The sequence below is a fragment of the Lissotriton vulgaris genome, chromosome 11 (genome assembly GCF_964263255.1).
Source record: "Lissotriton vulgaris chromosome 11, aLisVul1.2, whole genome shotgun sequence".
NCBI classification, from domain to species: Eukaryota; Metazoa; Chordata; class Amphibia; order Caudata; family Salamandridae; genus Lissotriton; species Lissotriton vulgaris.
In genome coordinates this window covers 133,435,033-133,458,226 of record NC_141699.1, presented here as the reverse complement: position 1 = coordinate 133,458,226, position 23,194 = coordinate 133,435,033, and the positions used below count along the sequence as shown (strand labels likewise).

Here is a 23,194-nt window from a genome sequence, read left to right as displayed (position 1 = left end):
ACTTGGGCTTTCCTTTCTTGGGTTGTGTATTTACCTTGACCTGTTTCTTATTGTTTAGGTACACTCTTATACACTGCACCGCCTGTACTATTATATCCTCGTACCATGCTATCTTTTGCCCTTCGATCCTTTCCTTTGATAAGTTATGTTGAAAACATGCCAGTTTCTCAACCTCCTCATCCATAAGTTTTGTGGACATACGTTTGGGATATTCCACATTTTGGGGAATACCCTTTCACATGCACCTAATATCCCACCTACAATTTCACAAAACAACGCCTTATGATCGCTATCCTTGCGCTTAACTACGTGGATTTTTTTTACCAATACATAGTTCCACGCCTGGATAAAGATATAGTCTATAGGGCATTGTTGGTTTCCCACTCTAAAGGTCTGTGTAGCTGGTCGATCGGTATCCTTCCTGCCATTTAGGCATATTATAAACCCTTTGAACCCAAGAACTTTCCAAGAGCTTCATCCTGGCTAGAGGGTTAGACATAATGGGAAATCTGCTGGATCTATGTTATAGGCACTCAGCATATCCTCAAACCAACGATCTAACCTTCCCAAATTTAATTTATGGTTAAAATCGCCTATTATCACCAAGGTATCCTTCTCATACTTTTCTGTCAAGTCAATTATATCCTTTTTAAAGAGGCTTAATTCTCTCTCGTATTCTTTTTGAGACCCCCATTGAATATATACATTTATGAGGATCAGATGGGCATCCTTCCCTTTGGTCCCCGGATGACATACATTACAAACCAGCAGTCATTTACATAGCGAACTGATTAGTTTGGTCTCTTTTATGAAACTGGTTGAAACAAGTGTCACCATAACCCCTGAGGGACGTCCACATTTTTTATTTTTGCTAGCTGGTTTATGAAAATGAACGAACCCTTCAACTACCTGGGTGTTGCCGAATAGCCATGTCTCCTGTAAACAGATGACATCAACACACTTTGCAAGCTGGTTTAAACTATCCGCCTTTGTTGTTCCTCCCAGCCCGTTTATGTTCCATGAAACTAATTTCAGGCTATGCGGCAACTCAGTAACCTAGTCGATCTCGTTGAGACACCCTGACTCGTTCAGACCCCATGAACAAACACTACTATCCATGTCCCAGCTACCCCCATCTGTACTAGGCTTCGAATTTTCTACAGCTATGGTGATATTAGCCGTCTCCCCGACCCCTGGTTACCCACCTCACCTGCCTTTCCCCTAGTCCTGCATGAAATCTCAAGAAGCCTCCCTTTCGCTGTTTCCCTGCATCTACTTCTTCCTCCGAAATCATCCTTATACCCTCTTTTAAGATTTCTTTTTCGGCTTTCTGAATTGCTGCTTTAACAAGGCCTGAGTAGACTAACACCTTTGTGTATTCTGCACCATTGTTATCACTGCAGAACCCTATCTGTTTCAGGTCCTTTGTCCCAATTTCGTTTAGGGATGGGCATTTTGCAAATGAAAAAAGGAGCTGGGAACGATTCAGTGGGACTAACTTTCTTTGTTTTTTCCCTCCAGGCACTTGTTCATTGGGTTTAAAGTAGAACCACATTTTATTATTATTGCTTTTATCTGAGGTTTTTGCGTCCCATTCACCTCTACCCTCCTGTACATTCATTATAGGGAGTGTGTCTTCTATGCTACCTCCAACACCTGCGCTTCTAGTGGTTACTTTCACTCCTAACTTGTTATTAATGTTTTTGGATTGGATTAGGTGTATTTTATCTCCTGCTATGGCTCATTCTTGTTTTAAGTTTGGGAAAGCTGATAGATGGAAAACACATTAAAATGGACACAGTAAGTAAGAACATCAACTTGCTCCTGAAGCCACACAAATCATCTCATTGTGAACAACGAGACCTGCCATCAGTGAACATCACGGTGGTTCCTCTACCTGATAGAATAGCTTGGGATACAACTGATTATGACATTTATGGCCCTGTCGAGCTGCTGAAAATTCCACACCAATTTAAGGTTTTCTTGAGTGACTTCATTTCACCCAGCACATTTTCTGATGATTGGGACTTTGAAACTGTTAATAATATGATTGCAGACTTAGAAATGTCAGCTAAATTTACAAAACATGAATACTTAGAAGGTTCATCAAATTACGAAGAAATATATTGTTTTAATCATTTTGGCCATCATTACTTGCATAAATCTGCAAACCCTAGAAATGTTTTAACTTCTAATTAATGGGAACATTGCCCAACACCTCCAAAAGGTAGTTCTAAAACATTTATTAGAACATTTCTATATTTTACAGGTTTTAATGATACAAATCCAGAAAGTTTTTACTTTAAAAATGTGAAGAAGACAGGCATGAAAAGTATGTTGACAAATACTAAACAAATTTATTCTGCTGCCTTTTATGCTCAATTGTCCACCTTAGGCTTTGACTTTTGGAAAGACAACATTGAGACAAAAACTATTTGGGGCACAAAAGACTGGCAGGAACACGGTTTAGAAGCATTGTTCAGAGCCTGCATCATCCCAGAACAAATGATGTTTTTAAATGACTCCGTTCAACAGACATCTTGTCTTGGCATTGCTAAGATAAAAGATTTAAACAAACCGTCCATACCTAAGCCCACACCTGATAGTAATTTAACTTCAGGTGAGGAGGTAGACGTAAACTATATTTTACAACAGAACAGAACAATTCCTGAGTGGGAAAAATGGTTCATCTGGCCCACAGACACGAATAACTGTCAAGATAGATTCCTGAACAAGACACAAGGGTTTACAGTAACTCGGCCAGGTCCAAGATATATCCAAAGACAACATCCAGGGATAATACCAAGACGTAAACTATATTTTACAACAGAACAGAACAGAACAAATCCTGAATGGGAAAAATGGTTCATCTGGCCCACAGACACGAATAACTGTCAAGATAGATTCCTGAACAAGACACAAGGGTTTACAATAACTCGGCTAGATCCAAGATATATCCAAAGACAACATCCAGGGATAATAACAACTTATAGTGTAGGAAAACTATGCCTTGAGTGGCTGTAGAAATTTACACTTCCAGAAATAAAACAACACTTATCCATGCTTAAAGATGGCGTTGATGTACAAGAATTCTTACTGGGACCTCGTAATCCACGTCATAAACATTTCATATACGCCGGTATATACGCTGCATACAATGAAGCATGGAAAGTCACGCAAATGGAAACAGCTGAAAGAATACGAGAAATTGATCGTATTCATTTAGAGGAAGCACTTTCCGTAGTTGACAATGGATTAACAACTCTGTCATCCAGAATATATTCTTTGGACAGCATTGTATCCTCTGCCATAGACATAATGGAACAGGACTTGCTAATGTTGCAACATGGCCAGTCTCATTTACGTTCTATAATGCGGTTAAGCTGGACGTTGCAAAATCTTCGTTCTGGCTATGTGCCTTGGCGTTTAATCAACACTATGTCATTGTTTACTGTGTTTAACCTTACAGATAAATAAATCTCGTTGGTACAGAAGGGAGCAGACTATACGGTGCTGAGCATAGAAAAACTGGAGAGATTACCTTTGACCGTTTCTGAGAAACCATCAGTTGAATGGATAATACATGGCACCATCACGATATAAGTGACGACTTTCCAGTTTCAGTTTTGCTTAAAACACATACCAGCAGGCCTGTATGAAAAGGTTGGGTAACGAATACATTAAGTCGACCTGGGATTTACCATACACAGACAAATATTGGAGTGGGGGAAAGGAGGTATTTCTTAGTGGTAAAAATGGTAAAAACTCACTAAGCGGTACACTATTGTGTCAAGGTATTAATTTACACGGAGCCTAAGAGGGTTCTTCCAATAACCTTTCTTGCCACCTGCAAGGTTTGCCCACAGCGGTGATAGATCCAGTTTTTAGGCAGCTTTCCAATGGTAGCTACATTATGTTAAATGATAACAGCTGTTGTGGAATGATGCCAGGAATAGGCTATCTCGTTAGTGTGTCAGCCAGGGTCACTTGTTGTATGCAAGTATTGTTTCCTAAAATCAAGACAGACGGGGAGTCGCCACTATGGCCTTCACTGAACATCTCTTCTATACGAATTGATACTTTAAGCAGAATGAAAGCCATTCTTTTGCAAAAAACGGTGCCACTGACCTCGTCCAGAGAGACGTATGATCTGCAAGTTGCAAGGTCCTCTGCAGAGATACATGCATTATTATCATCAAACTGCCCAATACATTTCACAGAAATGTTAGGTCGTATCTTTAACATGTCTGATACCAGCGGTATTGCACATGTATTTAAGACGATTTTTTCGGAACTATTAGCACCCTTTGAAGCAGTCCTGGGCATTTTTCCTAACTTTGTACACTCTGTGTTCGGCGGCCTGCCTCTCATTTTGGGACTCGTAGCAGGGATCTTATTTTTATTCCTCCTGCTCCTTTATGGCAAATCCGGCCACCAGCGATGCCCAAGTCAGCATGGAGGATGCGCTCCAGGCCATGAGGTATCGTGAGAGAATAACACAGATCCTTGGCTTGAGAGATCTGAATACCACATTGTTCCTGTCATTCAGACCAATCTGGCAAGATTGCATCTTACCTGTTCTACGATGCCTGCTTTGTGGAGAAGAATACGTGTTAGATATCTGTCTAACACTACCATTGGCTATGCCAACGGATGTTGACGCATTACTGGGTCCGGTAACGGCTCATGTGTTGAGTTGCCCCCAACGGCTACCAATCCTGATGACGGCATTCATTGAGATCTCACCGGCAAATCCAACTGGAGGTGAGATACGTGGACCAACAGGCATACAGGGACCATCTGCTATGAACCTAGCTAATGCGGCTGACGCTGATGCTTCACATCGGTGTACAATTGATCTTCTTAATGAAGTAAGTGATCTTTCATCTACCGTGGTAGACGATTTCTTTGCCAGCCTTAATGACTTAATGTTTTCTCCTGACAGCGAGAATAACTTTTGAAATTATCACACAGCGTTCTTTTGAACTCTGAAATTCGACCTTCACTTTTTTCAAAATAAAAGCTTCCAAGTTTGGAACACTATTTCACTACAATTTAATTTGACATTTTTCCAAAACAGACTGAACTTTGTCACAAAGTAATCTGCTTAAAGTAGAACTATTCTTAGAGAACAAGAATTCTTTGACTACTTCCTAGAAACAATATTGACCTAATGCACAAATCATATTAGCCTGTATATTCTGCTATGGGATGGTCTCGACTTTCTCTTCTGTATCTAGAGCCATTTCATAAATGTAAATTTCGTGATTCATTTGGTTAGCATTTCTAATATCATATCATATGCTTACAATGAAATCATTGCTTTTAGATGTATACTGTACATATGCTTATTGTGTGTACGACCATTTTTTTAAATACATTACATGTATTTTTTGGGTGGGATTGTAAAAACACATACTCTGGCTTCTATGTTTTAGTATTTACTCTTAGATGAACATAATAGCGTGGAGTGAGTGTTGTAAACCATTTTAGGACACTTTTGTAAATTTCACGCGTCATGCCCTTATATAGGTATAAATCACTATGTCCTTATGAAGGCATAAGAATCATAACCATATTTAGACATAGCTCATGCAGACCAAATACGGCAGGGCTACTTCCACTAGTTCCGAAAATCTACAACGATTTCTTTGAAAACTCGGCTTCAGAAGCTAAGGACTTTCCTTTGCTCGCGAACTGACTTGTCCAAGAACTCATGGAGTTTTCAAAGAACTGAGAGTCTTTAATTTTTTTTTTTTTTTTTAAATATATTTTTATTGCAGAGTTATAAACCACAGGATACAATTAATCAGCCAGTACACTTGTGAGATCCCCCCGTCCAATAAGAAATCCCAGTCGTACACAGCCATTCAGCCTGCATCCCGGAGGCCGGGCGGCATATTATATCGCTCAAGAGGAACACATCACAGTGCACGTCCCATAGGGACCCTGGCTGAAAGATCGTTTTGCGTATCTGCTTTTACCCCCCCACCCACAACAACATTCCCGTCAGCCATCCCAGTGATAGTCAGTGATGTCGCCCTTGTCGGGACCCGCCCTGGGCGCTATGGGTCGTCACACCTGGCCGCTCTACCCAGCCATTCTACCCTCCACATAGTATCCACCGTCCCAGTAGATCCAAGGCCCTAACAAGCGACCATCTAATGACTTCCGGCCCTCCCCAAACACCCTACAACCAACCCCCCCAAAGCCCCCCCTCCCCTGGCAACTGCTAAGGTGTGTGCCTCGTCCTGTCGAATTGGATGGGTCCACTACAGTGCGTGGTACTATACTTCTGTGTTCGCCCCGCGGTGTCCAGCGGCTTAGTGCTCGCCATCCTCATCCTCTACCAAAGAATCACGCAAAGCCTGTACCACTAACTCCCATGCACGCGCCGCATCCAATGCCTTCTCATTCCCCAACTTTACAGCTTGCTTCATCCGGAGCACACTCTCGCAGTCAGACCACCGCAGCAGCTCATTCTTCCATCTACGCAGTGAGGGTCCCCCCCTGGACTTCCAATGCCACGATATTTCCCTCTGTGCCAATATCAGGCCCAGGTCTATGAATTTGCTTGTCACCCTGGTGTGCTTAGTATGCGGGAACCAGAGCAATAGGCACGCCGCCATGTCGAATTCCACCTCCCTGTCAGTCACTTCATTCAGAAGTTCCCCTACCTCCGCCCAGTAAGTCCCCAGTTGTGGGCACCCCCAAAACAAGTGGTCCATGTCCGCTCCCGGGGACGAACACCGCGGGCAACAGGCATCCGGCACCTGAAAGTACCGCTGTAATTTCTCAGGAGTTAAATAGGCCCTATGGAGCACATAGAAATGCACCTGCTGAAAGCGCGCGTTTCTAGTGCCCTTCCACGTGCGTCGCAGGATGTGACCCCATGCCGTATCCGGTATGGGCCGGCCGACGCTCACCTCCCATTTAGCCTTGAGCCCTTGGAGTGGTTCCAGCCCCTCGTTCAGCATCCTATTATGGAGGCACGTCACAGCTTTGAACGTACCAGCCGCCATCACCACATATTGGCACGCCATAGTCGTCGTGGGTTCCAGGAGCCCCTCTTTCCAGTGCTTTTGTATGGCAGCCACTACTGCCGCGTGTAGGAGGAAGCCCCCATCAGGCAGCCCGAACTGGTCCCGGAGCACTTCGAACGGCGCCAAAGCCCCATCTATGTACAAGTCGCCCACCACCTGCAGTCCCGCCTCCTCCCAATCCAGCAACGGGGACCAATCTCCTCCGTGCGGCAATGCCGTCAACATCCCGATCGGGATCTCCGGGGCATAAGGCCGCGATGCCCTCGCTCTCCGAAGGCTCCTTTGCCAGCACAGCCAGAGCGTCCGCTCTTCCATGGTGAGGGCCCGTAACTCGAGCCGCTGCTGCATGATGATGTAGGACAGCACGTGGCGTTGTATTCCCCGATCCCGGTCCTCCTCCGGGCCCCGGAACACCCTGGCTACGTTCTGTGTAAGGACCTGCAACTGCGCTGCAAGATAATACAGCTCGAGGTCGGGCACAGCCATGCCCCCTTCCAGCTTGGGGCGAAGTAGCGTGCTCAGGGCTACTCTACGGCGGCCATGCCCCCATAGAAAGCCAATTATCATTGACCGCAGTTCTCTGAACACCCCCTGGGGAATCCAGACAGGCAGTGTTCGGAAATAATAGAGGAAGCGGGGGAGCGCCACCATTTTCAACAGTGCTATCCTGCCCAGGACTGTCAGCGGGAGGGTTGACCAGAAAGACAAGCTGCCCCGCAGCGCCCGGACACAGCGGCCAATGTTGCCCTCCAATAGGTCCGCAGCCGCGTGGTAAATGCGGACACCCAAATAGGTGATGCAAGAGGGTTCCCATACCACACCCAAATCGCTGCTAGGGGCTGGCGATCCCGCTCGCAGCGGGAACACACAAGTCTTCGCCCAATTGACCTTAAGGCCCGACAGCCGGCCGAACTCAGACAACAGATCCATCGCTCCAACCAATGTCCCCGAGGTGTCAGCTAGGTACAGGAGCAAGTCATCCGCGTATAGCGATATATAATGCCACTGCCCACCACTAACTATCCCCGCGTATCGGTCACCTGACCTCGCATGGACCGCCAAGGGTTCCATCGCCAGGGCAAACAATAGGGGGGAGAGAGAACATCCCTGTCGCGTTCCCCTGCCCACTGGGTACGCCGTAGACACCAGGCCGCCCAATCGTACTCTCGCCGTCGCCGAGGTATATAAGACCCTCGTCCACCTCCGAAACCCCTCGCCCATGCCAAACCTCTCTAGCACTCCATCCAGGAAAGGCCATTCCAAGCTATCAAAGGCCTTCTCGATGTCCACAGACAGAACCGCCGGTGCTCCCTCCCTGTCCAAGATGGCGTCCATTATTCCCACCAGGCGGCGGGTATTCAGCGCCGTGCTCCTCGTGGGTATAAACCCGGCCTGGTCCCTGTGTACCAGGCCCGTCATATGCGGGGCCAGCCTGGTGGCCAGGATTCGGCTCAGGATCTTATAATCCACCGTCAGCATGGACAGCGGGCGATAAGACCTCACATCCGCGGCATCCCGGCCAGGCTTGAGGAGCGGTACAATCAAGGCCTCCCGCATGGACCCAGGCAATGCCCCCGTCTCGAAGGCTTCCGTATACACCACCAGCAGCCTGGGCGCCAAGCTGTCCACATATTGTTGATAGAATTCAATTGGCAGTCCGTCCACCCCGGGCGTCTTGTTGCGGGCCATATGTTTGATGGCCACCCGTATTTCCGTGAGCGTGATCGGGCTACCCAGCTCCCTCACGTCTTCCTCGTCCAGGACCGGGAGCTGCCTCTCCCCCAGGTATTCCGCGATGTCCTGAACCCCCACTCCCAGCTGACTCCGGTATAGTTCCTCATAATACCCCCTAAATCGTTCCAATACCGCTGCCTGGGAGTACACCATCTCTCCCTGCGCATTATTAATGCTGAGAATCGGGCAGCCCCTAAGTTCCGGGTTAGCTAGTCTGGCCAAGAGGGTACCCACCTTGTCCCTTTCTGCGTGTGCCCTGATGATGTACTGCCTATAGTCATAGCACCTCAAACGTTCCGTCTCGGTGGCAACCACTTCCTTCGCCTCCAACAACTGGGCCTGTAGACCTGGCCTAGCCGGCCTGCGGCGCTCCAAGTCCCTCAAAGTTTCTTCCGCTTTCATTAGGTCATTCAGCACAGTCGTACGAGCATTCGAGAACCTACCCAAACACACCCCTCTCACCACCACTTTCATTGCATCCCATTCAGTAGACCTACTCGCAGCCGTGCCCTCATTCACTCCGAAATAACTATCAATGCCTTGCCGAACCGCATCGCTGAACACAGAATCCTCTAGCGTCTCCGGCCGAAGCCGCCATGTTGGTATCACTGAGCGCTCTCTCTGCCACTGAATGTGCACCAATAGGGGGTTATGATCGGATATAGTCCTAGCCAGGTACTCCGCATGGGTAATCAATGGGGCTAGGGATCCCCCGCAAAGCACCGAATCGATCCTGACATGTAGATCATGGAGAGCGGAATAAAAGGAATAATCCCTGGCTCCCCTGTGCCGCTCCCTCCAGACATCCAGCAACCCCCATCGTTCCTGCCAGTCCTTCCTGTGCTCGGCCAGCCTGCGCACCGGAGAGTCTACTAGGGGGGGATGGGACCTATCCAGAGCAACATCCGTAATCGAGTTGAAGTCCCCCCCTAACACTATCGGACCCGCCAGGAAAGAGGCCAAGGACCCCGAGAGACTATCAAAGTATCGGCCTTGGTCAGTGTTCGGTGCATAGACACAGCAGAAAACCACATCCCGTCCATATAACCTCCCCTCCACCGCCACAAACCTGCCATCCGGATCTACTACTTGATTCAGCACTTGAAAGGGTATCCCCGCCCTCACCCAGATCAACACCCCCCTGGCATACGCTGAGTAAGTGGTGCCAAACACCTGGCCCGCCATCTTTTCTGCAAGGCAGCGCACTCTTTTTTGGTGAGATGAGTCTCCTGGAGCATCGCAATCTGAACCCCCCTGCGTACCAGATATGCATGTACTTTGTGACGTTTCACCATGGTCCGCAGCCCCCGGACATTCCACGTTAGGCATTTCAAGTTAGGTAATGTCCCCATTCCAACTTCGTACAGTCCGAATCAAATAACAAAGGTCCATGGCCCCCCCATTGCAGTTGCCCCCCCCCGAACATTCCCAAAACTGAAACACTTCCCAAACCCCACTCCCCAGGACAGAGCACACGAACCCAATGGCCGCCCCCATCCAAACCTTGAACCAACTGCTCACACACTTACCCTGTGGTCTCCACCACAGTCGACCTTAAGGGCCCAAGGGGGGTGAGTCGCCGCCGACCCCAGCTAGCGGAGCCCGCACCCCGCACCTTCATCCCCTCCAAAGCACACAGCTCCCCCTCCCGGCAACCCGCCCTCCATCAACAGGATATCACCCTACCATGAAGTCCCGATCTAGTCCCAGTTCTATCTCAGCCGCAGAAAATACCATCCGATGTCTGTGGGGTTACTATCGGCCCCTTCGAGCTTTCCGCCTCTGAAAGTTCCTCTCCTGTCGCCTTCCCCTCCCGAGTCCGTTTCTGCCCGTTCACTGTACTGTTGCGACCCTGTAATGGCCGCTGTCGCTGCGAGCGCATCCCTCTTCTCCGCCGCCATTTGAGCCTCCCGTTTCTCCTGCTGGCGCCTGTTGCGGGACCTGATGCGTTGTGACTGCCTCACCCGGGGCTGCTTGGGTTGGTCTCGCCTACTTTGGTGTGATCTGTCCGTCCCCGCTCTATATGACTCGAGCCATTGCCAAACTTCGTCCGGAGTCTGGAAAAAGTGCGTAGTGCCGTCCATAATGATCCGCAGCTTGGCTGGGTAGAGCAAGGAGTACTGGATGCCTTCCTCCCTGAGCTCCTTCTTCACAGCGAGGAACGATGCCCTGTTCTTCTGGACCGCTTGAGTGTAATCCGGGAAGATCGTTACCTTACTGTTCTCCACCTCATACGGGCCCGACATCCTGGCCCGCTGGATGAGAAGATCCCGGTCCTTGTAGTGGATGAGCCGCACCACCATCGGTCGGGGGGGCGGCCAAGCCCCGGCGGGCGAGCAGGCACCCGGTGAGCTCGCCCCAGAGTGAAAAAAGGAGTAAGCCCCTCCGGTGCCACCACAGTGCGGAACCAGTTCTCCATGTAGGCCACCGCATCCTCCCCCTCAATCCGTTCCGGCAGGCCTACGACCCGCACGTTGTTCCGTCTATTGCGGCCTTCGGCATCCTCCGCCCTCCGCTCCAGTGAGTCCAGTCGGGCCAAAATGTCCGTGATCCTGTGCTCCGCGGTCACCACCGATGGCTTCAGGTCCAGCAACAGCTGGTCATGGTCCTTGACCATGTCTGCCAGCTTCGCGTGATCCGCGCGTAGCAGCCCCAGGCCCGTGGCCACTTGGGCAATGTCATTGTGCAATGCTTCCTTAGTGGAGGTGATCGCATCAAGGATGGCATCCAAACGCCGGTTCAGCCGCTGTTCCTGATCAAGCTCCGGGGAGGGACTCTCACTCAGCCGAGTTGATGTCGCCGAGTCCCCCTCGCGACTCCCGGGCATCGGCCCTCCGATCGCCGCCATGCCAGGCTGCTGCGTCACAAGTCCAGTCGCCCGTTTTGCGATTACGCCCGTGGTTCCGTGCCGGTCTCCGGGCACCGGGCAGCGCAATGTCCCCGCCGACGCTCTCAGGAACAATGGCCAGGTGGACGGGCTCCGTTCCGTCACCCCCCTCCGGCCTGAGGGGGGAAGGATGAGTCTCAGGGCGGTGGCCAACGAGGGTCCCCGAGCTCCTGGGTGAATCAGGTCAGCGTCCCCTGGTCTCAGGACACAGCACCGCCAATCCTAGTGCCTCGGGCAGCCGAGTGCAGGATCTCTTGCCACTCGGCGACAACTTGGCTCAGGGCTGAAGTTCGGGACCGTCCGACCTCCTCGCCGCCATTTTCTTCTCACCCTCGGCAACACCTCGGCCGCCTCTTCTCTCGATCTTCTTGGGGCCAGCAGTCCCCCAGCGACTCTCCGATTGCGCCCAGCTGTCCCCTTGCACTTCAGAGGGCAGGAACGTCGTCTTCGGGTCGCCTAGGGTCCCGAAAACAGGAGAATTAGCGGGATTCCGCGCGGAGCTGCGAGCTCACGCCGCCATCCCGATCGGCGTCCAAGCCACGCCCCCAACTGAGAGTCTTTAATGACGTTATTATGTCCACCTTTACGTCAAACTCAGCAACTTCAAGGTATAAATATGCCCACACTTGCCTTAACAAACACACAGTGGTTTGGAGCAGTTCGACTATCTACTTGCCCGACGCGCCCTGCTACTGCAAGTGCTGAAGGAAGCCGACCCTCCAGCAGACATACTGAGAGAGACGCTGTCTTTTCTCCTGCCAAGAAATCCAGCTCCAGTGTTTCCAAGCTACCCTTGCGGGTTGTTGGGAAATCGAGTCCTGAGCCTGACCTCCTTCGTTCCAAACTAAGGGACGGAGCTGATTAGACCCTAATAGAAATCTTGGACAGATTCCTGGAAAAAGAATACTATATTTATGCTACACCTCACTTACTTCTTCCCTTGTACTAAGCTTAGGTTAGGTACATCGGGGTAGGCGTATTTTAGAAGCACCAGTTGAGTACTTTTAGACTCTGTTATTTATGTATGTATTTATCTATGGTTTAGCAACCATACAATACTCTTACAGTATTATTTTGTTCTACTCTTTATACTGTATGCATTATATTTTACAACCAGTTTAACGATTGTAGCAATTCATTTCTTATGCTTGAGAAAGTAGACTGTTCAATAGAACCTTTTTATTGAAAACGCCCGTCAATCTATTTCTCTGCACCTCTAGTGAAACGAAGCATGCACGATTGACTAAGTGAAATATCTATCTATTGTTTCCACAACTCTGATGATCAGTTTTATCTTGGGGAAACAAAGTTGTCATGTTTATGCGGTTGTCAGAAACTAATCCCTTCTTATGAATTCGAGAAAGTTTCTAGTGACCTCTGAGCTAGCTGGCACTCACAATTAAGTCTAATATATTCGATAGAGACCTATTCGACCTCAGTCCTACGTCTGAACTATAGGATATATTATTCCAATGCGCAGAGCCTATGGGGAATATAGGAACTACACTACACCATGACCAGTGGGGCAAAGATGAAACCAATCGGGTCTAATTGATGATGATAACAAAGGCCATTAGGGGCTTTTGTGGCACCAAGTGTCATTGCCACATTGAGGCATACTAATTTAGAAGAGAAATGAAATGCATTGTGGACTCATCTGCTCTAAATAGGATATCTGACCACAAATATTTATTTTATCTGATAGAGATTTCTAGCTGCAGATTCCTTACCTATGAATTTTCTAGGCATCAGACTAGATCCAGAAACGTTTGCATGAGTAATACCCCTGCATGCTGTCAGGTGGCTCAGTTCGGCTGTGCGTGATGTCGTCAGCATCGTTGCTGTCGGTTGTTACAGGCACGAGGACATCTGTTCTTTTCCTTCCATGCCGGTTAGCGCTGATCCGGAGAATAGCTACCTCTCTGTCTCTTTTTACCAGGCTTTTTTCCACATTTTTTTTTTCTTGAGTGTCAAGAGATGACCTCTAAACGGGTACGTTTCAAGCCATGTGGCGCCTGTCACTGAGCCATCTTCTATGCTTATGGTGTCTCGAGCCTGACCATGGCTTGAAGTTGTGCTCGGACTGCCGGGCCATAGCGCCGATGGCCTTGAGAGAGCGGTCTATGAAGCTCTTTGCAGCCCGGTACTTTCCCCCCATCGAGCGTGACTCCTCGGAGGTCCTAGTCCAGATCAAGGAAGAGTAGATCATGTGATCGCTCCAAGCACACCCAAGTTCTCTTCGTCGCACTCAAGGTCCTCAGGACACATGGGGAAGTAGCATAAGAAGAAGTCCAAATGAACTTCGACTTCCCCTCGAAAGTCGTCCGTCTACAAGACGAGTGGGAAGCATCGACGCTCCAGGAACGGTTAAACAAAATCATTGCCCAGTCCGACTCCACACCTCCCCCCATTTCCGGGAGCTGGAGCATCCCCTGACAAAGTTAGAGAATTTTACAAGGCCATTGGCCGAGTATTTTAGTGGGCCGACATCTCCGGTGCCGCCTTCAGGCCCTATGGGTCGGTGGAGACCCATCAGGTTTCACACCGACTGCTCCGGCCTTGGCACAGGTGGGGTCAAATGGATCCAATTTCGTATCCGGGTTGGTGCTGGGCGTGCCAACGAGACATTCCCCGGTACTAGTCCCAAAGTCGATGCTCCCGGCGACGCCTGTGCCCACCAGTGGTGCCAGCCCCATTGTGATACCCGATGACTCGGAATCGGATCAACGTCAGTCGTCGTCGACTTTGGGGCCAACAAAGCCCAGAGGTTTTGCGTTGTTGCTTGTTCATTTTAAAGAACTTTCACGCCTGGGAGAAGAATGGGAGGGGTGTATGGACCCTTTAGAACACCAGATGGAGGCTCCTTGTGAGGATTTCAACTTGCATAAGGAGCTTTGCAAAGGCCAGTGGACTTTACATCTCTCCAGATGCGTGTATGATCGCTCGGCCTACTGTGGCTATGGAGGAGGGGACAGCTCATGCTACGGTGGTGAAGAGGACCACGGATATCTTTGTCCTGAAGCTGCCCTCGGTGCAGGTCAAGACACACCTTTTGACCGAAGTGTATCAACCTGGGGCTTCCTCATCCAAACACCTTTTACCCTTCAATGAGGCACTTCTGGTCGTCCTTAGAGGCACCTGGTCCAAGTCTAGCCGAGGGGGCTCCTATGAACAGAACAATAGTACACCACCATCGCCCTGCACCGGTTGATTCAAGTTTCCATAGCCAACACCCCACCCCTGAGAGCTTGGTAGTTCGAGTCTCAACATTCCACTGCACTTTTCCTACCACTCCCCCACCCAAGGAATCCAAGAGGCTGTATGCACTTGGAAAACGTTGTTTTCTTCCACCAGCCTTGCATTGCGGTCGGTGAACACCTTAAGCCTTTTGGGCTGTTTCTCACACATCCTATGGGAAACAGTCAACCAAGTGCTGCCAAAGGCTCTAGAGGAGGCCCGGACTGTGCTTTCCCAAGCAGTAAAAGATGGGAGAGATGCGGCAATGTTCACTATCATGTGTAGTCTGGATACGACTGAGTCACAGGACAGAGCTGTTTTGTCTGCACCATGCCTGGCTGAAAACATCTGGCTTCCTAGGGGATGTCCAGGCCATCCTTATGGACATGCCCATCGATGTTACTAGTCTCTTTGCGCAGAGGGCAGACTCTGCACTGGAGCCCTTCAAGGACTCACTGGCTATGGCCAGGACCTTGGCCCTCTTGGTAACACCTCTCTCCCAGTCTGCTTTTTGTCTCTTTCATGGCAATGGAAGGGGTTTTCAACTGCATCTGCCATCCCCGAGCCACCGTCCTGCGCAGACTGTCCAAGTTGTGTAAGGATGTGGACACAGTACATTCCGACCTAGTGGAAATAGTAGCCAGAAGTCACCCCCACCCACACCTCAGTAGCTTCATCCTCCAAGCCTTCCTACTTTGGTTTTGCAAAATCATGGCAGTCCAGTTAGAGGGAAAATTCAACATCATCTCCTCTGCTGGCTGTCCATCAGGTAAATGGGTCTTGCAGATCATTCGGGATGGCTATCTCTTCCTTTTCTGTTTTTTCCTCCTACTTTACTGCCAACTCAAGAATGGCTTGTGGAGGATCATCTGCTTTTGCTCCAAGAGGATGTTACAGCTCTCCGAGCAAAGGGGGCTCCAGAGAAGGTTCCAATTTCAGATGTAGGCAGTGGTTGTTATTCATGCTACTGTCTGATACCAAAAAAGAACAAAGGCTTCCATCCTGTTCTGGACCTCCGGACCATCAATCTCTTCCTCAAAAAGGAGAAATTCAAGATACTAACGGTGGCTCAGGTCTTGTCTGCCAAGGAGACTGACTAGTAGCGTTGGACGTGTAGGATGTGTATTTTCACCTCCCGATTCTGCCGGCTCACAGTCGTTACCTGCGGTCCAAGATAAGACCGGAGCATTTTCAGTTCACTGTGCTACCCTTTGGCCTTACCAGTGCCCCTCGGGTGTTAACCTTGGTGATGGCGGTGGTTGCAGCTCATCTGCTCAGGTTAGGTTTTTCAGTTTTCCCTACCTGTTAAAGACGTCCTCACCCCAGACTGTAGTTTCCCTCCTCCAGAAGACTGCAGATCTCCTGCATTCTCTGGGGTTCACTATATATGTGCCGAAGTCACACCTGCCTGACTCCATCCCAGACTCTCTAGTTCATAGGAGCTTTTCTGAACACAGTGCCGTTTCGTGCTTATCCTCCCAAGCAGCAAGTCCAGGATATTGAGGTTATGATACTGATATTTCAGCCTCTATTCTGCATTTTGGTGAGAATGATTCTTAGGCTGCTAGGACTCATGGCCTCCTGCATCCTGTTGGTGAATTATGCCAGATGGCATATGCGGCCTCTGCAGTGGGACCTGGAATTTCAGAGGGTGCATCATCAGGGGAATCTCTCTGACATGGTTCGGATCTCGGCGAGAATGGCAAAAGGCCTGCAGTGATGGTTGACAAACCGCAATTGGGTCAGAGGCAGACCCCTCTGCTTTCCCCACCCATATCTCACAGTAGTGATAGATGTGTCACACCTGGAGCGGGGCAGCCATCTGGGTGAGGTGGAGATCATAGGACCCTGGTCTCTGGCGGAGTCGGGGCTCCACAATAACTTGTTGGAGCTTCGGGCAATCCGACTAGCATTGAAAGCATTTCTTCCCTCTGTTGAGGGAAAGTTGGTGCAAGTGTTCACGGAAAATATGACCGCCATTTGGTACTGTAACAAGCAGGGTGGTGTGGGGTTGTGGACCCTTTGTCAAGAACCCTACACCACTGGGCATGGCTGAAACAGCATGACATAACCCTGGTGTTTCAACACCTGCCAGGTTCTCTGAATGCCAGGGCGGACAAACTCAGCCTTTGATGCCTAGCGGATCATGAATTACATCTTTAGTCTGAGGTGGTCCCTTTCAATAGAAGGCAGCGTCTTGGTTAGATCTGTTCACCTCCTAAGAGAATGTGCAAAGTCAGCAGTATTGTGTACTGGAGTTTCTAAAATGGTTATTTCTCGGAAACTCTTTTTGTTGCAGTTGGAACTCAGACCTCTTGTACGCCTTTCCGCCTATACCACTTCTGCCCAGAGTTCTCAAGAAGATCAAGAACAGCCAGCCCCAAGTCATTCATGTGGCTCCGGACTGGGCATAGAGAATCTGGTATCCTGAGCTTCTTCGAATGAGCATTAAGTCTCCGATCAGGCTACCCCTTCGGGAGGGTCTTCTTCACAGCAGCATCGGAGGGTCCTCCACCAGAACTTGTCAACTCTCCACCTACCTACGTGGAGATTGAGCGGCAATAGTTCATAGCTTTTGACCCTCCTCCTGAATTCTGTAAAGTTATTTTAGCAGCCAGGCAGTCCTCCACCTAAATGGTATATGCCTGCTGTTGGCAAAGATTTGTAAAATATTGTACAGAAAGGTCTATTGATCCTCTTTTGGTATCTCTTTCTGATTTTCTCCTCTTTATTCTTATCCTTGCCCAGCAGGGCTCTGCTCCAGGCACTCTCCGGGGATATCTTTCTACTCTTTCCACTTTTTGCTGCTGCCTAACCAACTCTCTTTATTCAAGTCCCCTATTTTAAATGGGTTTTTGAAAGGTCTTGTATGTATGTCTCCCCTACTCCCTTTATCAGGACACAGTGGAATCTCAATCCAGTTCTCATGAATCTCATGTGTGCTCGCTTTGAGCCATTGCACAATTGCCATGTCCAGTTGTTTTCCATCAAGACAGCACTTCTAGTGACAATAACATCTGCCCGGAGGGTGAGTGAGCTTCAGGCTTTTTCATCCAAGCCTCTCTATCTCATGACATTCTTGGATAAGGTGGAACTTTGTACTCAAGCCTTTTTCACTCCACTGCATCCCTCTAAGGACGAGGAGCGTCTCCATCTTCTGGACAAAAAAAACAGCATTGTCGCTCTACCTTGACTGCACAAAAGAGTTCCTGGGCTTGCGATCCCATTCTACCAGAGGAAAGGCTGCGATCACAGCACTCATAATGTTCCAGTTCTGAATATATGGCAGGCAGCAACGTGGGCTTCATTGCACATGTTTGCTAAACACTACTGCCTGGACAGTCTGCCGTAGGGACGGTCATTTCATTTCACCCGTCAATCCTGCAGGACTTTCTAGTCTATTAATATGTCTGCAGCCCACTACCAGGATGTGTAACTGGGATATCTATTCAAAGGTAAGGAATCTGCAACTAGAATTCTCTATCAGATGAACAGGTTACTTACCTTCAGTAACGCATTATCTGGTAGAGACAATATCTAGCTGCAGATTCCTTACAGACCTACCCCTGCATCCTTGCTCAGCTAATACATTTAATGCATTAATGAAGGTAAGTAACTTGTTCTATAGGGTCAAATCTAAGGGCCTTAATTGTGGATTTTGTTGCTAGATGTCCTGATAAAGAGTATATATGGAGAAACATCAACACAACTGGGCATTAACAAATAGAAAGTGCGCCCTTGGGACCAATAATGAATGCTTCTGAAGAACTGCGATACGAAGTAAAAGCGTTTTGTACACGTTGAGGTTTGTAGCTCAGTTCCTACAAACTATTTTCCTTGTAATTTATTCTCTCATAACACAGTTGGATTGCCACTCTCATGACCGCTTCTCCACCTACTTATCTATTATTTAATGTCTTTTAATAGGATAATGGGTGTGGTGTGGTGCCCGCTAATTATTTTTATCTGAATATTCTATTTTATAGAAATTGGAAGTCAACCTGAAGACGAATCCCGGCACCTTAACAGATCTTAAATTTGTCCTTGCCACAATAGCACACATTCGAGACATGTCCTTGACTGTGGAAATGAGATTCAATGATATCCAGGAGAGGTACCGCACTTTAGCAATGTACAATATACAGGTGAGTGTACTAATCATCCCAAGCTTCAACGTTGCATTAGAGGCACAAATATTTCAGATTTACATGTTAACAATGTTTGAGTCACCAATAACATGAAAAGGTTGTGTTATGAATCTCTAATCGTTCAATCAACAGTCAATCCTTGCGTTGAAAATATCTCTAATGCACCTGCAATAGGGGAAGATGTAGAGCTTGGTTTGCATTCCAGACATTCATTTCATATATTCTTGCATTGATTAATGACCTATGATTATCTACAAATCCTAATTGTCTTATTGTGGACCACAACATCAGACTCTTGTGGCAATCTGCAAAATGTTTTCGATGATTATAATACTGACTCAAAATGTAGCATATAACTTCAGATGTTGTATTGATGATAGCACGTGGGCTTTTATGCAATGAATCAAGTAGTCCAATTAGGTGTGATCAAGGGTATAACACAGTTCTAGTAATTTAAAGGTTAATTACTGAAATAGCAGACCGTGTTTGCTGTGTTGATTTTATTATTACTATTAGCTGTAATGAATGGCACAGCAAGGTCTTACTGTCTCCAGGATATATCGGCTATGTGTGCCAGTCCCCTGGGTTGAGCAATGTAGGATTTTTTTCTTATTTTAACATGTCTTCTTGAGTTTTCTGATGAATGAATGAGTGAATGAATGGTTAGCTTTTATATAGCGCACAGCTACTCAACGAGTGTACCCGCGCTGGGCATGAAAGAACAATCGAAGGGATCAAACAAGGACTGTAGAATTAAAAGTTTAAATAGATGAGTTATCAGAGATTTCTTTAAAATCACCCTATCAGTAATGGATCTGAGCTGGAGAGGCATCTGATTCTAGATCTTTCCAGCAAAAACCACAAAGAGGGCCACACCTCGACGTTTTCTTTTAAAGCAGGGGACCGACATCAGCCGTGCATTCTTCGAGCGCAACAGCCTTCCTGGAATGTACTCGACTATCCTCTCCTTCAAGTATCTGGGCCCGGTGTTGTGAAGGGCTTGATGAACTATCATTATAGCCTTAAACACGATTCGCTTACGGACCTGCACCCAGTGTAGTTGCGTTCAAAATTGGGACTAGCCATGGTGTGTATCACCTGGAGACGTAGTTAATAGTCTGGAATTTCCAGGTAGAATACATTGACGTAGTCCAGCATAGAGAAATGGGCACCCTAACCACTGTTATCTGAACGTCACCTGGAAGAAAGTGCAAGATTGTCATGAGCATTCTGAGAATCCAGTTGCAGGATTTCTCCACCGCCGCAATTTGGGCTTTGAAGGAGAGCTGAGGTTCAATTAATATACCCAAATGTTTTCGCCACCTTAATCGGAGCAGGCGGCAGGGTGTTGCTGCTAGCCTGGCTCCTGCCCAGCCCAGCTGGTAGTCGGTGGCCAAATAACAGGATCTCTTTTTTTTCTGGATTGCATTGTACGTGATTCATTACGAGCCAGCCCATCACTGCTTTCATATAGAGTGTAAACATTTTTTTGCCCTATCTGAATCACATTCATATGTGAGCAGTAGCTGAGCGTCATCGGCATACACCGCTGCGTAGTCCTAAATCTCATGTCATCTTCTTCTTCTGTTTAGCAAACATTAAGCTCAGGATGGAATGCATTTTACAATGACATACATGGAAAGATGTCCTCAATTTGTGTTAATGTCATAATCAACATAAATAGCTAGTGGACCTTGTGTACAGCTATCTCAAGTTGCAGAATTAAGTGTATTGTTTTGTGCATGCTACTATCCACAATATACAGGTTTTCAATGTGTAGGTGTAGCTGTAACCCTTTCAATGCAGGAGTCGATTTCCATACTCTCATATATCTATTAAGTATCTCTGGGTGCCCCTTCCAGATTTAGAATAGCACATTTCCCTCTACTGTTCATATACAATCTCAATGGTACTTAATATCCCAAGGGTTCACTGTTGGGTGTTCTCGTAATCCCTAGATTTCCTCTCCTCGTAGGGCAATGCTTTCAGTCTGGCACAATTTTCAAAATTACTTATCCACCTTTTTGAGGGAAGGTTCCTTTTTCACTTTCCACTTCATTGCCATCACCCTCTTATGTAGCACAAATGCTAGATTCAGAAATCCAACCACACATTGTTTTAGGCTTGTGGCATTGAAATGGTCCCATCAAACATACCTCAGGCTTATGAAACGCCTTCCTCGTGAATGGATTTTAATGTACACAGTGAGGTGTTCCCAGTAGTAGGTAACATGGGGCAGAGCAATATCATATGAAAAGTCTGAAGCATGTGAAACAGGGACACAAAGTATCGGATTCATTTCTGGGGCATTAGATATGGCTGGTGAAGGTGATTGGGTATTCCTAATCACGTGTTCTGTGAGACCTTTTCTGGTTATATGAGTACCTTTTCCTATTCTTTGTCTTCCAGTTACTTGCCCTATTTGGTTTCCCAATTTGATATTGGGTTATTTAACTTTGATTTTATTAATTTTGTTTAGGGTTATATAAAACGATGTAAGAGATTGTTTGTGCAGTTCTTCATTTTGATTTCCCATTTACTGTGTACCCCTAACATAATGAGCCCCACCTCTGTTTATTTGGACATTTTTGCCTACTGGAGAAAAAGCCTCCCCTTGCAGGAAACCCACCTAAGAGTACTGCCACAGCTTGTATTTGAAAGTGTGAGGTCTTCTTCAATCAACGTCTCCAACACAACAAAGCAGTCTCGAGAAGTACAGGTATCCATCCAGTGTCTAGCATGCTTCCCATCAGTAAAGCTATTAAAGCTCCCTCATTAGAATCCGCACTTAACTGTCCTGTTCTGTCTTATAGGCATTGCAGGCTCTTTTGCCCCTTTATGTGGACATTGTTGCTTTGTAGATGTTCCTTGAGCATGTTTGTTGGTTTTCTTTGTATTATGTCATGCAATAACAGGTCTCTAAACAGACTTAGTCTTTCAGGCTACTCCTTCTATTATAAAGGATACCTGATGTTTTTGACTCCTTTTGGGTTGTTATAACGCTGTGCATTATTACTTAAGATTTTCTTCTTTTCTGAAGGATATTTTCCCCTAATGATGTACCGTTTCTTGTTTATGAAGGTGTTCATGTATATTGGTGCTTTAGGTGAAGCCTCATAGCTTCTACCTTTTGTAGAAGGCTTTTATTCCTATTATACACGATTGTTGCTCCTCTACTGGTCCCTATAGGGGGCAACTCTTTTGATTATTTACCTGTCTCTAGTTTTTGGTGCTTGAGTTTATATTTTCCAGTGTAGTCCCTAGATGACATATAAAAAATTGATGTTTATTTTATAGATCGGTCGGACTCTTTTATTATGGAATCCTTTAAAGTTTATGGTTTCAGTATGGGGGACTTTTTTCTAGATCATCTGTAGATGGGTCTCTATTCATAAAAGTAAGGTCACGTTCTAACCTTGGTTTTTCCTAGGCTACCAAGGTATCTTTTCGATACTTAATATCTTATTCAGCTCTATACTACCATTGCTTAAGAGTGCTGTCTCAAGCAACTTGCATTACTCTGACGGGTTGGATGGCTGTTGCTTTCCTAAGTGCTATGATCGCATTATACTTACATACTGTTATGACAGTATTGTCTGTGGATTCATTTACTTTATTTCTGTATCTTTTCATTTGAATTTTCTTTTATTGATGAATGGGTGTTTAATTATTTGGCTCCTATGTCACTGTATATTTATATTGGATATCTTAGGTTATAACGCATAAAGGTATTGCTCAGTAGCATGGCCTGCTGCTTTGTGTTCCACAAGTTCAAACATGCAGTTCCCGTTGGGATATAGGACCAAATGTTTCTTTTTCTTACGGCCATTTAGCGGTGTATTATAGTCAGGGGTAATGTAATCCCCGTGCATTTAATGTTTTTTTTTAATGACGTTTTCTTACTGTGGTTCTGTCCACAGTTATCGTGAGGTGAAAATGCATGGTTCGGATCCTATTAGGGGTGCAAATAGTTTTATACTCATATTGTTGGTTAGCGTCACAGATTTATCATCCTAACATGGGTATTTTATTCCCATGGTTTAAATGTCTTGTGACTTTACTTACCTGTAATTCCTATATGTTATTGCTCACCTAGATTGTTATGAATGTCTGGTGTGTTTCTCTTGTTTTGGACTGGATTTGTT

At 47.0% G+C, this 23,194-nt stretch overlaps 1 protein-coding gene across 1 annotated transcript in view; it reads left to right on the top strand.

Moving 5' to 3' along the window:
- DNAH10 (dynein axonemal heavy chain 10) overlaps positions 1-23,194 on the top strand; it is a 1,963,751-nt gene that overhangs the window by 663,552 nt on the left and 1,277,005 nt on the right. Inside the window, exon 21 of the mRNA XM_086942901.1 lies at positions 18,888-19,046. Within this exon, the coding sequence (XP_086799027.1) occupies positions 18,888-19,046 (159 nt within the window). The remainder of the gene's footprint in view (positions 1-18,887; positions 19,047-23,194) is intronic.